The sequence below is a fragment of the Vigna angularis genome, chromosome 7 (assembly GCF_016808095.1).
Source record: "Vigna angularis cultivar LongXiaoDou No.4 chromosome 7, ASM1680809v1, whole genome shotgun sequence".
Classification (NCBI taxonomy): Eukaryota; Viridiplantae; Streptophyta; class Magnoliopsida; order Fabales; family Fabaceae; genus Vigna; species Vigna angularis.
The window spans coordinates 15,890,418-15,906,143 of NC_068976.1; the positions used below are offsets into that span (position 1 = coordinate 15,890,418).

A 15,726-nucleotide genomic window follows, 5' to 3' on the forward strand; every position below is an offset into this window, starting at 1 on the left:
GAAATTAAATATTTATCAATAATTGATAATGATCCGTTACGTACTAAGAATACTAGACTCACCAAAATTGTTAAAATATTTAACCTATTAAAATTTGATATTTAAATTCAGTTCAATTATACATAAAGATCTATTTATGAGAAGAAGATTATCTTCACTTTACATTATTTTAAGTATATTTGTAATTGATGTTTAACTACAAACTTCATAATTATTTTGAAATCAAATTCTAATTACATTAGTTAAGCAACTTTCAAAAAAAATGGAAAAATAATTTCTCCACTAAATACGAAAAAACTTGTGATTAATTTTAAAATTAGATTAACTTTGAGCCCCTCTATTTTTTTTAAAACGAGATAAAAAAAATATAAATATTCTTTGAAATTGGTGTTGTTGTTTTGTTTTGGACCGGAATCTCATCCCTTCTTCTAGTATTTTTTATATAAAAAGAGTAAAACTAAAACTATTACATGTTTATTAATTCTGAATTAGTTTGACACAATGAGGAACATTTATATGTGAACTTTTAGTAAGTATTTTAATTTCAACCTTTTCTTTTTATTGAATCATCAATACTTGCATCTACGTTTATAAGTAAGTTTGACATTACTTTAAAATTCAGTTAAAAGCAATATTCTCCTCAAATTCCAACTACTTTAAAGTTATAATAAATTATTTTTTTATCACTTTTAATTAAATTCAGTCAAACTTAATTTTCATTTAAATCCAAAAGTTGCCCCGTTGTGGCCACGTAAAGATGACAATGAAGAAGTGATATTTGTGGGTCTGAGTGCCATCAAAATGTGTACGAAATAGCATACTAGCAGGACAGTGCTCTCTCTTTATATATATATATATATATAAAATAAAGTCTAGGGTGAAATTTTATTCCAGAACTATACCAAATATATATGCATTAATTGGCTTTATTTTGGAGAAAAAAAAAAAGGATAAAATAAGGTTTAATGTTTTAATAAGTTCCTGTTTTCGCCTAAAATTTTAAATAGGATTTTTTTTTTGCATTTCAATTGGATTCTTATTTTTGTAAAATTGAATTAAATAGAACATTTCCATTAAATTGATAAAACGGCGTTAAGTGTTGTATCAGATACTGTCAACATACCAGGTGATACAACACTTAACGTCGTTTCATCAATTTAACAAAAAGATCCTATTTGATTCAATTTTATAAAAATAAGGATTCAATTGAAACGCCAAAAAAGAAAGGATCCTATTTAAAATGTTGGACGAAAACAAAGATCTATTAAAACATTAAACCATAAAATAATATATAAAGATTTTGTTATGCATGGAGTAAATGTTACAGATCTTCGTTGTTGGTGCAATCCTTTTTTGCAGAGGTACATATAAGAGAACTTCAGAAGAATTAAAGACATTGGCAACGTACAAGGAATTCATAGCATGCGATCTTACATCACTGAGATATTTAATATTCATGATCACTCAAAGTATAAATTTGTGAATTTTCTTATTATATTTTAATTCAAATTTCTTATTTTCATTTAGTGTGAGATTTGTATTTACACTAAATTTTTTTGACGTGATACAATCGTAGAGATGTTAAAAATTTTAAATTAAAAATTAATCATTTCTTTGTAAAACAAGTTGTTTTCATCTAATTTAGAATAGACATTTCAACCGATAGTAAGATTGAAGTGGTGGTTTGAATATTTTTGATGATTATAATCAAAATTTTCATTGTTCAAAAAATTCATCTCATGAGACCACCATTGAAACTTAGATTGCTTGTTGAGACGGCTGATATAAGAGCAATGAGAAAAAACTATTTTGACATTGATTATTCATAAAATTTGAATAAAATATATTTAATGAAATAAATTGAGTGTCAAGATAACATTCTTAAAAAACATATTATAAAATTTCAACCTTAATTGTCTATCTTAATAATGAGTTATTTCATCATAGAAATATTATATCAAATAAGTGGCGATTATTCCAAAAAGCTCTCTCTATAGAGACATTAGGTTTTTTAAGGGCTGTCTTTTTTATTTCGATTTCTAAAATTGAGTTTTACAGCCATAACTGTAGCGAATTTCATTATGAACACTTTGTTTTAGAACATAATGATTGGTGATCCATATTTGCACATTCCTTGAAAATTTATTCTTGATATACTTGTGGATATGTCGACCATAAAAATAGATATCTTAAATGAATACTTAAAAGTGGTTTAAATGTTTTTTTCTATGCATTTTTTACACAACGTAACAATCTTCCAATATCCATTAACATACATTTGCTTAAATATTCACTAATATAAACTTCCTATAAGAAAACTATATTTTGAAGAATAATTTTATTATTTCAATTGATATTTTAGAGAAAATAATATTCAAATAATTTGAACAATTTATGAAGGTGACTGAATCTTCGAAACAAATACACCAAAGAATTTAATACCAATAAGAATCAAATCAACTTATATATAAAGAAACCTATTATCATTTTCTATTAAAAATATTTAATGTAATATATTTATGAGTTTATCTATATGAAATACTACTAATAGTTATATGAAATACTTTTTAATTATAATTTAATTAGTTGATCTTTAAATAGATCTTGATCAATAATTTTAGACAATAAAAATACATAATTTAGTATTAGAATTTTCATTTTTCTCTTAGAAAAATAATAGTTTTGAAATCGTATTTTATACGATCCTATTTTAAAAAAAATCTAATTTCATCTCTTTGACTCATTAAATATTATTACATTTAAAGATATTTTTGTGAATTATATTACAAATCATTAATATAAAACTGTTCATCTATTATTTTTTAAACCTTGATAAGGAACTCCTCTATTCGAACAATTAAATATTAGTATCATAAATTGAGTTTGTGTCATTCATAGGATAGTTTTCCTTTCATCACTTTTAAAAAATGAATTACTTTTTTTTTAATAATTTTGATAATGGAGTGAAATTCTGTGGTCTTAAATAAATAATAAATAATAAATAATAGAGCGTGGAGGTGGGGCATGGAAGAATAGAATTTGACCAAACAATTAAAAGGATATTATAAAGTGTGTTGGTGATGAAGAGGAGGTAGCAGCAACTTAATCACCTACAAAATTTATATGATTAAGAAATTATATGAAAAAGACAACGAAATTACTCTTAATTTGATAATTAATTATTTTACGTCAATTTCAAATGATAATTTGGAGATGGAAAATTCATGACAGAAGTATGGAGAAATATTTGGTTGGATGATTAGGAACCCAAGCTGTCTAAATCATCTACTTTCTTAATTACTTTTAACTCTCTCTTTCACTGCTTTAATTTTGTATTATATCTATTGGAAGCCTTGGTCCAACGTTGGTTTACAAAATTGACAAAAAAAAAAACTTGAAATTTTCATAAAAATATATTTAGTTAGGTTCAAAATATAAAAGATTATAATTTTTTTCTTTATATTTCGTAATAATTAATAATACAATTAAAGAATGACGTATTAATATGTACGCAAAAATATCAACAAATAAATATACATACAAGATATGCTTTGAAATCTATATTCTTAATTTCAAAATATAACTTAGCAAAAATAAAATCATATTTATTATAGTAAACTCAAAGTCAAATATTATCTAGCCGTTCCTATAAAATAATTATTTAAAATGTATATGAGATTTAAAGTGTATATAATATCGTTTCTTAAGATGATTCAATGTCTAACTGTTCATTTTATTTATAAAAATGTTATTAGTAATTTTTTACATTGTTTTTTTCTTTCTAATTTGATATTAAATGTTAGATGTTAAATGTAACATCCCGATTATATAATAACCAATATTACATAATCAAGACGTCAACATTCCAATAAAGAGAACAGTCGGATCATGACGTGTAATTAAATGTAAAATTTACAGTCATCCAGAAATAAAAGAAAACGGAAATTCGAACTTAAATAGCTTAAAGAGTCGAACACTACACGTGTCCATATGGGAAACTCCTAAGAAGACTACTCCGCAACCTTAGTATCCTCCAGCTCCTGCTCTAAAGGACTCTCCTCGACAACATCTGCTCCCATCCAAGTGGATGATCATCGCCAACGAATCATACCCAAACAGCACACAACACAAACAATGCAAGGGTGAGCTAGATATAAAAAGCATGTTATACAATTTAACGTGATATACAAAAGTCAATCATACATGGTAAATCAATATCACCAGACTTATTACATTAAACCCTGACTTGTTACTTTTTATCCCGACTCGTCCGGACCAGAATGATTACCGAACTATGGCGGGTCTTGCACTCGTAGTGGCTTTATGGAACTTGAGCACTCCCGCTCTGGCACTCCCGCCTGGTGAAACTTTGGGCACTCCCGCCCGGCCACAATCACGAGGTTAATCCGTTATCACTCACCTTGGATCATATGGAAGCATCCAAGACTAGGACCTCCTGCTACTCCTCACCACATGTTCAATCCTCTCTACATGAGAAGAAAGACCATTGGAGTTTCAGGATGACCCCCAAAACTGAGCTACCATGTAATCATTCTATACAACCCCAAAACACCACCATGTATCCTCTCCTTGAGGATCATGGAATTACGTCCATGAATCATATTGTTACTTTGAAACTTAACCACAACTATGAATAATCAAATACCGCCATATTAACACAACAAATCCGACATATTTCATACATTCACATAATTCATGTCATAAATAATATTCCAAACATTGGTACACATAATTCAATCCAAAAGCAAAGGAACTTAAAATTCAACATTATACAGAACACTATTCATCCGAACACTATTCACATACTTCTCACATAAATCATATCATATCATGCATTCCAAACATTCCTCATACATGACAATCTGTTAAGCAAACAACAATAATCAATCCAATACACCTTACCTGACGATAACAATCCTAAAAGAACCACTAAACAACACAAAACCCCGTAACTCATACTTAGACAAAGAAAATGGCTTTGAAACCATCACCAACAGTTCCGGAAGGGTTCAAAACCTCCAAAACGACTCAAGAAACGTCCAAAACGGACACCCGGAACCCCAAAAACTATCAAACACAAATTCTGTACCTTGCTGCTGCGTTTAGGTGCGCTGGAGCGCGACCAAAGGGCGCTGGAGCGCGACCTGCACCAGTTTAAGCGCGCTGGAGAGCGTCCCGAGGGCGCTGGAGCGCCGTATCAGTTGACAGCAAGTGCAGATTTGGCTTTTTATGCACTTGAGACTTATTCTAATGATCAAAGTGACCTCCTAAACATTAGGATTGATGAGAAAACATATTTATAACTCGAATCAAACATCTATTGATCATCAAACCCGAAACTTGGTATCTCACATCATGTTTGACACTCCAAAAACACCTAAACTCAAATTTACACCTTATACTCTTGTTTTATGCAAACTAACCACTTGGACAAGTTCTAATTGGCTCTATAACAGATTTCAAATCAACACCTACAGCCCAGAACATATAATTCAAAATATCACTTGTTAAAACCCCTAAAAATAGTCCAAAATCAATCCAACTTCAACATATAAACTACCAAGGAACCTAACTTCCATTTTCTACCACTTTCAACGTTCAAACCAGTTTTGAATCACTCACTATCAAGCTTAAAATGTTTAGTTTACCTCAGATTTACCTTCTTTAGATTTTCACTTATCAATACCCCTAAAATACCTTTGAATCCACATGGCAAACACACTATAACAACTACTAATTCAACCTTCACCACCTATTAGCTAACTTCCATCATAAACAACTCTGTAAATATCCAATCAATTGATATTCATTACAGATTCTCACTTAAAACCAATACTTCATTAAGTCAATTCTTAAACCCCCATAGATTTGATCTCAAAATCAACTCCAAAATACCTTCAAACAATATCATTCCACTTTGTATTAGACTTTAACCAATTAATCATTCACACCACACCATTCTTTCCATAATCATCAATTTATCCATCTAAATTTCATCAATCATCCAAAACAAACCATTTTCGCACTTGATGAAAAAGTAGGGTAAACTATCATGGTTTCCATCTCATTTCACATTCAAATCCACCAAAAACTTCATACACATATAGATTATCATGCTAGAACGAAAATCCACTATTAATCCATTATATATTCAACAATTTTGCATCATAGAGTTCATACCAAAATTTCATAGGTCAAAACCATAGTAACAACCCACTTGAATCATTTTCTTGAAATCATTCCACTCATTTAACCAAAAATCAATTTCCATACAGCTCCCCACATCAAAATCAAGCAATTGGAATCATAGTCACATCCACAAAAAAATCTAGAAACCAAGTTGAGTTAGCTCCCCTTACCTCTTGAAGACCTCCTTGAAATTCTTGAAATACAGTGTGCGGATCACCTTCCAAATCCACGAGCTCTCCACTTCTCTGGATGCAGCATCCAACACCCCTCTTGAATCAATCTTCCCAAGGTTTGTAGCTGCAGCTCCGGACGCTCTCCGTTTCACCTCTCCCAGATCTTGCAGCAACTCTTCCAGATTTTTCCAGCAACTCTCTCCCCTTTTTCTTCCATGGTTGTAATGGCTGGACTTCTTTTGTGGCAGCTACGTATGCTTGTTGGTCTCTCATGGTTGCCTTGGTGTCTTTACTTGAAGCTCATCAATAGGAAGGAAGAGAAGACACTTCGGTGCAGCTAGAGAGAAAAACCGTGAGGTGCTTCTCCAAGTGGGGTGGTGGTCCCTTCTCTTCATTATGTTGTCTCCACTTAAGAGAAATAATTGAAATGTGATTTCTCCATCTGCTGGATGCCGAGAGTTGTATGATGTGCTCCTTCCATCAACTTCTTTCAACACTTCCTTCAATCATAGCCAACAAAAGGAGGACCCTCCACTTTGATGTGTGCAGCCCAATAAATGAAAATATGGTGCCCACCATGTCCCCACCATTCCCAAAATTTACGGGTCTTACATTAAAAGCTTATTTCGTGATATTATGATGTAACTTATGATTTTTGTAAAAAATATTAAAAAGAATTTATAAATACCTTATACACACAAAAAAAGTAAAAAGTTTTACATTGATTAAAGATACAATGAATTTAAAATATATAAATAAGTATAAATTTAGATTAAATTAAGTTTAAAATTCATGTATACTAAATCTGTTCCATGATAATTATTTCCCAAAATCTATCTTCATTTACATTTTCAAAAGTAATATTTACTGAATATCTTCTTTCAATTTAGTATAACTCATTTCATATCACTCTAAAATGTTGTTTTTGGGATATTGTTTCCTTCACCATATTACTTCTCAAAAAGTAATTATTTTCTTTTTATAAAAAAGAAAAAATTAAATAACTTAACATCATCACTAATGGAAAAATCACATTTTATGACGTAGAAAAATCACATATTATGACGTAGTTCTTGGGGACATAGTTCTGGGTGTTATAATATGTCTGTACATTTTATAACGTATCAGAAATTTACGTCATAATAGCTTGAACATATTATGACGTAGTTTCTAAAATCAGTCATAATATGCACAATTTATTATGACAAATTTTCATTTGTACGTCATAAAATGGTGAAATGTATCATGACGTAGATGTATTAGTACGTTATAATATGTGATGTATTATGATGTAAATATTTTTATCAATCATAATATGTTGAATGTATTATGACGTACAATTTTTCACCTATCATAATAAATTGTTTTCAAAATCAATATATTATAACGTAAATTATTTAATACGTCATAATATATGTTTTTAAAAAAAATTGATTTTAACAAATTGACATCGAATGAAATTATAATCATATTCCTGTTCATCCAATGAAATTATAATCATATTCCTCTTCATCCAATCAATTTATAATCAATATAGTTTCAAATTAACAAAATAAATGAAACTAACAACATAGAGATCATTTAAAATATTAAATTGTCTAATAATATTTAATACATCATTTATACATAAAACTATATATTAAATCCAAATATTTACCTACACTATTGAAGTATAGCTAAGTTTCTACTAACACTTAAAGTAAAAGAAGCCCAATTCCTTGTAATGTCTTTAATGTCTGCAACTTCTATGGAAGATGAATCATTAAAGATCTACAAAAAAAAATAATAGAGTTAAAACAATATTGTAATCAATAGTTAAATTATTTAGTTAGTTTTTTAATACCTTATTCCATGATTCAGTTATGTTTGTACAAATAATGGTATGCATGTGTTTCATTACATAATACCCACACTCATAGCTGCCCAATTGACGTCGACACTGCAAATTAAATACAAATAATCAAGACTCATTCAAACCAAAGACACAAAATATCATACTATACTCTAGCTAGCCTTTGCACCATGTAGGTTTGATCAATTTTTCTAAACCAAATTTCACAAAACCAACAACACAACCAATTCCTCATAAAAATAGTAATCACAAAACACATGATATAGAAAATTGCTGACTATAAGAGTTAGAATAAAAAAAATAGAACAAATGATATAGAAAAAAACTCATGTTTTTGGCTTCTCATTTAAAATTAATAGGTAACTTTATCTTTGGCACTTAAGTGTTCTACGAAGATTTCATTACTTATCATTGTTTGTAGTCTCTAACCATTTGTATATGACTATTTCCTAATGTTATAGTCGAGTTTTTAAGTATGTTTTTTTTATATGATATTCAACATTTCAACTTTTACTTAATGTGCGATTCAAATATTTAATTTATAATGAGTTTGTAAAAATTATCAAATAGATAATACTTCGATAATTATTCATAATTTTTTTTGTTATTTTTATAATTCCATTTAGCATGGACATAGGTTAAAATACTCATTTTATAGTAATAATTATATTAAAAATTATAATAAAATATAAAAAATACACATTTCGTCATCTACTCTCATATGTATTATGATTATATAGAAAACCATGTTTTTTCTTCGTATTTTTCTTTCTCAAAAAGTTAAAAACTTCTATGGCAAAATTCATCTTAATAAGTGAACGTTTGGTAGATGAGGAAAATCTTTATGCCTAATCATTTCTCAAAACTCATAAAAAGCATCATTCACAAAAATGCCTTAGATTTGATTTAATTTGTAAAAGTATTCTTGGAAACATTTATATAATTAAACTTTCTAACATTCAAAGAGAAATATGTTAGATTTGTACTCAAATATTAAATATATTGTTATATTGAGTAATTTAATAAATTTAACTCTATTTTTATTAAAAACTTATTTCAAGAAACTTTTAGATTCGCACATCTCATAAATTGTTTTTGGAAAACTTGACAAATATCATTTCGGAATATTTTTTAGAATGTTATTTTTTAAGATAAATCAAACATAGAAAACCTAGCTTTCTAATTTAAGATTCTCTTACATTTTTTTTAACCAATTGCAAAGTGTACACAAAAAATAATACTGGACACCCTCCATCAAAATAACACATAAAGAGGGAAGAAAAATCAACATAATAATAAATGATACAATTGAATAGAAAAACTAATAAAAATTAAAGAAATATTTAGATTTAAAAAGTGAGAGTTATGATGACACTACACTAATATGTAGCACATTGTTTTGATGAAAATAAAAATTTGTGTGATTATTAAACTAATGTCAAAGAGAAGCTTATTTTTAGATTATAGGAAATCAGTGACTTAAAAATTCGGTGGTCATATTTAACTAAAAAGTCGAGATCTAATAAAAATTGTAAATTAATGTAAATAACTAACTTGCGTTTTCCAAGATAAAAATAAAAATTGAAAAAATATTTTTTTATATAAAATAGTTAAATATGTTTTTATTTATCTTAAATAAAATTCTTAGATCTACCCCATATTTCTCGTTACATAGAATACTAATTAACAATTCCTAAAAGGAAAGAAAACTATTATAAAATAATCTTTTTTAGTATGAGAATAACCCCAACACTATCATTTGGCCACGTAATTACTATACATAGAGAAAAAACTAGTTAGAATCATTCCAATTCATTATAGTGTCTAATTATTTTTTGAGTATTGAAAATGTCTTTCGTCTAACCATAGCATAATAACTTTTTATAATAAAAAAATCAAATTTAATTAGAACAAATTAAGTTTGATTATTTGAATTACTATTTTATTCAAAAGTTAACTCAATTAGCTTAATTTGAAACTGCAAACTAAAAACCAATCTAATGTATAAACAAGGATTAAGTTTTCAAAATCTTGATTGTTGCCTATTAAATTAGGTTAATTAGAGAAGAAAAATCCAATTGGGACCTAATATTTATAGAAACTACTTAATTTAAGAATTAAGTTCTGCTTATAGTTCTTTGTCTTCATTATGATATTTTTGTAAATAATCATTAAACTTTATTTTATACTTTTGAATCAGCTGTACTGAAAAGGTTGAAAAATAGTCATCACAAAAAAAGGTGCTTTCAATTATGAAGATGATTATGTGTGTGACCAGGACCTTTTTGTGTGTATTATTTTTGGGTAAACGTGTTGATTTTTTTCTTATATTAAAATACAATCATAACCTTAGATAAAAATATTTCTTATGCATTTTTACTTATCGATTATTTTACATTTAACACGATGAAACAGAGAAAAATATGAAATTCGAAAGAAGGAGAAGTTTAAAATTTATAAAGTTTTTTTTTCTTTTTATTTATCTAGATTTTTGTCTTCTTTCTTCGCTGTATCTTTAGTCAACCAATAACTTTTTTTTCTGACAGTAGCTTCGTGAATCCAGCATGATTTTATATTTTAAACACTTCAGATGAGTTTTTCTTATTATTTAATAATTATTTTATGTGAACTTAGTGGAGAATACAGATTGAGATAAAAAAAAACTTATTTTTTTTATTTAGCACTACGTTTACGTTATTCTATTTTAATTACATTATTCTATTTTTTATATCAGAATAACCTACAGTAAGAAAAAAAGAAACAGTGATAAAATGTATGATAGATCATTCAGATTGAATTCTTAATCTATCAGCAAACAGGAAACAAAGTTCCTACATGGCAACGCATGTGATTTGTGCAGCTTTTGGCTGAAAAACCAGCACCCCATAAACTGATCTACTGCATAAAATAACTGCAACACATTATCCACAGTAAAAAGTAATCAATCCCCATCAAAATCTGCTTTCTAATGGTGCTTAAAAGCACCATAACAGAAGGTTAATCATTACTTTGAGTGCACTAATTACACACTCACAAACCATGTGAGGAAGAGAAGATGTTAAAAGCAAAGGGTGAAGGTGAATAGTTGAGTTAAAGCGCGAAGATTTTGGAGTTAAAAAATTTAAGACAGGGAAATATGCATGTCGGTTCATGATGACATAAGCTGAGATTGGAGGCTTTTCATGGTATTGATAATTGAATCTGAGAAGCTAGCTGTGTCTTATTCTGCATCCAATCCAGGACCAGGTTGGAATTGGAAGCTCTTTTTTCTATCTCTATTTTCTACTCTTTTTCACACAACCAGCCATTGCTTTCAACTTCCATTCACCATAACCAAACTAGTACCTTCATCACACATCTCTCTTTTTCTCTCTCTCTCTCTGTCCCCTACCACTCCACTATAATATTTTTTTTATCTCAAGCGGTGGAACACTCTTCTCCACCACCATCCATCTTCTTCTTCTTCTTCTACAGACCATGTATAGTATTTGATTGCTTGTGATTCTGTGTTCACCATGTTCTTTGTGATGTGGTGAATTGAAGCGTTTGCTTCTTCTTCTCTGATGGTGTTTCAGTCTCATTCTGGATCATTGAGCTGGTTCTCTTAATGCCAAGATAAAAAAGAAAAGGTTTGATCTTTAATCACCCGGAGCAATTGAGAACAGTTTCAATGAATTTGGCTATGAAATTTACTAGTGGGTATGAGTGGTAGTTTCAGATTTTTAGCATAGGTTGAGAACATGAACAGAAGGGTCGGGACTAGGAAAGCTCGAATTCCAATAGCGCAAGAAAAAGTAATTGAAGTTTGCTAAAATTCAGAAGTCAGAGAAGGGTACATCCATGTCGTTTCTGTGTTTGAAAAACAGTTTGCACAGTAATAGCCCAAAATCACTTTTTTTATTATAAAAGTGTCTGAGGAGCGTAACAGCTTTCTTCATAAACTTTGGCTTTGGTTTCGGTGAGACAAAAACAACATGACACAGATCAGTTAATTGTGTTAAAAGAGGGTGTGTTAAAAGAAAAGGAAAAAACATGTTTCATAATCCATGATTGGTTATTCGTTCAAAAGTCCATTGTTTCAGCCTTTGTTAGCTTTCTGGATTTGATTTGATATTTGTTCTTGTCTTTTGTTTTTTTTCTTTGGTGGATTCTGACTTGTTTTGCATTGAATGAGAAGGTAGATGATGCAGGGAAGCTCGAGAATTGCAAATAAAACTGGAAAAGCCTCAAGCAGAGAAAGAAAATTGGCTTTGAAACAAGATGTAATGCAATGTCAATGTTACTGTTCCTTGTCCTTGTTTGGGGTATGATTTTGTGGTCTATTGTAGCTGGCAACTGAGCTGAATTCTCCAACTTTTCAGGTGGATAGGTTGAAGAAGAAGCTTAGGCATGAAGAGAATATTCATAGAGCATTGGAGAGGGCTTTCAACAGGCCATTGGGAGCTTTACCTCGTCTTCCTCCATATCTTCCTCCATACGTTAGTATATGAATTCCTTTAGTCCTTTTTCTGAACACAAGCATTCCAGTCTTTTCATATGTTAGAAAGAGATTGGAAATGAAATTTGTGTTGAAATTTGATGTTCAAAACTATAGATACTAGCTCTTCTGGCTGAAGTGGCGGTTCTGGAAGAGGAAATTGTTAGGCTTGAAGAGAAGATTGTGCATTTCAGGCAGGATTTGTACCAGGAAGCTGTCTACATGTCATATTCTATGAGGAAACTTGAACATTCAGTTTCAGCTCCTCCAAACAAGTCAAACTCAACAATGGACAGTCCCAAGTTGGAAAAATTGAAGTTTCAATCCCAAACAGTTGGTAAATCTGCAGCATCATCTGCAACTATGCCTACCACAACTCTCACAGGTGAGAAACTCAATTATGTTTCACTGGTTTTGATTAATTAATTGCTGCTTCAGATTTGAGCCTTCATTTAATTCAGTTTCTGCTGAAAATAATTAGTCAGACTTCCTCATTTTTTTGGATTGCTAGAGGATAAGGAGAATCAATCCTGTAGTAATTCTTCCAAGAGCAGGAATCAATCATCCAACCATATGAACAAATATCCAATTAGAAAACTTCACAATAAATCCCCACAGAAAAGGTTGGATCATCCAAAAATAAAGGTGTGTCACGTTTAGTATACTTTAGAAATAATTTTGAGTTGTGATATCATGATATAGCCAGAAGATGAAATTGAAGAACTATTTCTTAGTCAATGAATGTGAGCTTTCACAATGTGCAGCAAGAACCAAGGTTGAACAGCCAGCAAATTGGAGATTTGAGAAACCATAGTACACATAAAAGTTCACCAGAAGCTGAGAGACCAAATATAATTTCAGAAAATATTGTGAAGTGCTTATCAAGCATTCTCTTGAGAATGAGTGCTGTGAAGAATCCAGGTTCTGCATGTGACATTCCACACCTGTGTGATCTAAGACCTAAAAACTGTGATGAAGGAACAGAGTTTGTGGATCCATACGGCATCTGTTTGGAATTTGGGAAGAGGGATATCGGTCCATACAAGCAATTATGTGAAATTGATGCTAAATCTTTCAATCCAAAACGAACTGCAAATACTTTGTTTTTACAGCATCGTTTGAAGTATGTAATATTTTTCCATTTACATTCAAATACTGAGTCTACTTTTTCCATGACATTAATTTGACATTATTTGTGAAATTAGAAGTTTTAGACTTTTTACTCTGTGAAATTTGCAGACTTCTTTTCAGGAAACTAGAATCTGTCAACCTAGAAAACCTCAACCATCAGGAGAAGCTCGCATTCTGGATAAACATCTACAACTCCTGTATGATGAATGTATGTCGGCTATGTTCATTACAACAACATTTAGTGTAATCTGTGTCTATTTATTTTTTCTTACAATTTATTTATCTTTCCTCAATGATCTAAAGTGGTGAACTTAATTACCTTCTTAAAGCATAATAAATGATGGTATTTTAGTTCTACTTTGCTTCAGGCATTTATAGAAAATGGCATACCAGAAAGTCCTGAAATGGCTGTTGCACTGATGAGGAAGGTATACCATGGACAATTAGAATAGCTTTTGTTTCTTATTTTGCTTGTTTTTCTTTCAGTTTAGTACAACATAGTGTAAGTGTGTTAACAACAATTTATGTTGTTCTTTTGTTACTCAGGCAACAATAAATGTGGGTGGACATGTGCTAAGTGCAACAACCATAGAGCACTTCATTCTTAGACTTCCTTATCATTGGAGATTTGTAAGTGTTTTCCATTTCAACTCTAGCTTTTCCATGGATGAGAATAAAGAGTTAACCACTAAGTTTTCAAACAGACATTTTCCAAGGGAACAAAAAATCATGAAATGACAGTAAGAAGCATGTATGGACTGGAACTGTCAGAACCCCTTGTTACATTTGCTCTCTCCTGTGGAACCTGGTCCTCTCCTGCAGTAAGTTGATCAGTAGTTTACACAGAATTATGTAATCTTTCATAGCCCCACATTTGATGCTGTTCATTCATGATTAACATTTTTGTCTCTTTGCATCATTAGAAATTTGAAAACAAGAGTAATTTCTACTCATTTTCATAAAAAATCATCTTTTTGATATGACGTTTAAAGCAGAATTGTAAAATCTGATATACTTACCATTCAACAACCAAGTTGTTTGCCATTAGGTGAGGTTGGCAGCATGCATCAAACAAAGTCACAGTATTATGTTAATCATGTAAAGATTTGACAACTCTATCCCCTTTTTCAATTTGTAATTTTCCATGAACTATGCCAAATGCAGGTGAGAGTTTACACAGCATCTCAGGTTGAGAATGAACTGGAAGTGGCCAAAAGAGAGTTCTTACATGCAGCAATTGGATTTTCAACTTCAAAGTTTGCTCTCCCTAAGCTGCTGGATTGGTATTTACTGAACTTTGCAAAAGACTTGGAATCATTGCTGGACTGGATCTGCCTCCAGTTACCAAGTGAACTTGGGAAACAAGCCATAAAACTGCTAGAGGAAAGAAAAACTGAACCCCTCTCACAGTTTGTACAAATAATGCCATATGAGTTCAGCTTTAGATACTTGATATGCACATAATTTCACTTCAGTTCCATGTACATTGCTTCACTGCAACTCTGTAGACAACTGTAGATCATACATACAGACAATGTAGATGACAATCTGTTCTCAACCCCTTTGGGAAGAAATGATCAGATTCCTTCTTAACTAAAGTGAATAAAACAATCACTGTATAAGCTATGGAATTTGAACTATGCAAAGTGTGTATCTTTTCCAATAAAATTTGAGTCATTGTTAAACCAATATGATATATCAATCACTTAAAACTACAAGTCTTGTTATGGGACCAAATTTAAAACCTCAGTTGAATGCTCTCCCTCCCTTCAAACTCTTCAGATGATTTTTTTGTGACTGCATTGAGAGGCAGATAAAGTTATGAGGGTCTGCATTAAACCAATCTGTTTCATGTCAATCAATGAACAAAAGGGTGTTCGCAT

The 15,726-nt window shown here is 30.3% G+C and overlaps 1 protein-coding gene across 3 annotated transcripts; it reads left to right on the forward strand.

Annotated features, from left to right (window-relative positions):
* Positions 1-11,291: 11,291 nt before the first annotated feature.
* LOC108339228 (uncharacterized) lies at positions 11,292-15,483 on the forward strand. Of its 3 annotated transcripts, none has more exons than XM_017577306.2 (11): positions 11,292-11,481; positions 12,413-12,497; positions 12,597-12,713; positions 12,830-13,097; positions 13,194-13,357; positions 13,477-13,835; positions 13,952-14,051; positions 14,212-14,271; positions 14,390-14,473; positions 14,548-14,664; positions 15,008-15,483. In XM_017577306.2, the coding sequence occupies exons 2-11, from the start codon at positions 12,417-12,419 to the stop codon at positions 15,305-15,307; spliced, it is 1,650 nt and encodes a 549-aa protein (XP_017432795.1). In that variant the 5' UTR covers positions 11,292-11,481; positions 12,413-12,416; the 3' UTR covers positions 15,308-15,483. The 3 variants fall into 3 exon arrangements, with proteins under 3 accessions (XP_017432795.1, XP_017432067.1, XP_017433569.1); XM_017576578.2 differs by having other exon boundaries at positions 11,401-11,864; XM_017578080.2 differs by having other exon boundaries at positions 11,425-11,864; positions 13,224-13,357.
* The last annotated feature ends 243 nt before the right edge of the window (positions 15,484-15,726 follow it).

Coding starts and splice junctions, on each gene's coding strand:
- LOC108339228 (XM_017577306.2), top strand. CDS start 12,417: ATGATGCAGGGAAGCTCGAGAATTGCAAATAAAACTGGAAAAGCCTCA. Junction 13,098..13,193: donor GCCTACCACAACTCTCACAG/GTGAGAAACTCA, acceptor GAAAATAATTAG/TCAGACTTCCTCATTTTTTT. Junction 14,052..14,211: donor ACAACTCCTGTATGATGAAT/GTATGTCGGCTA, acceptor ACTTTGCTTCAG/GCATTTATAGAAAATGGCAT.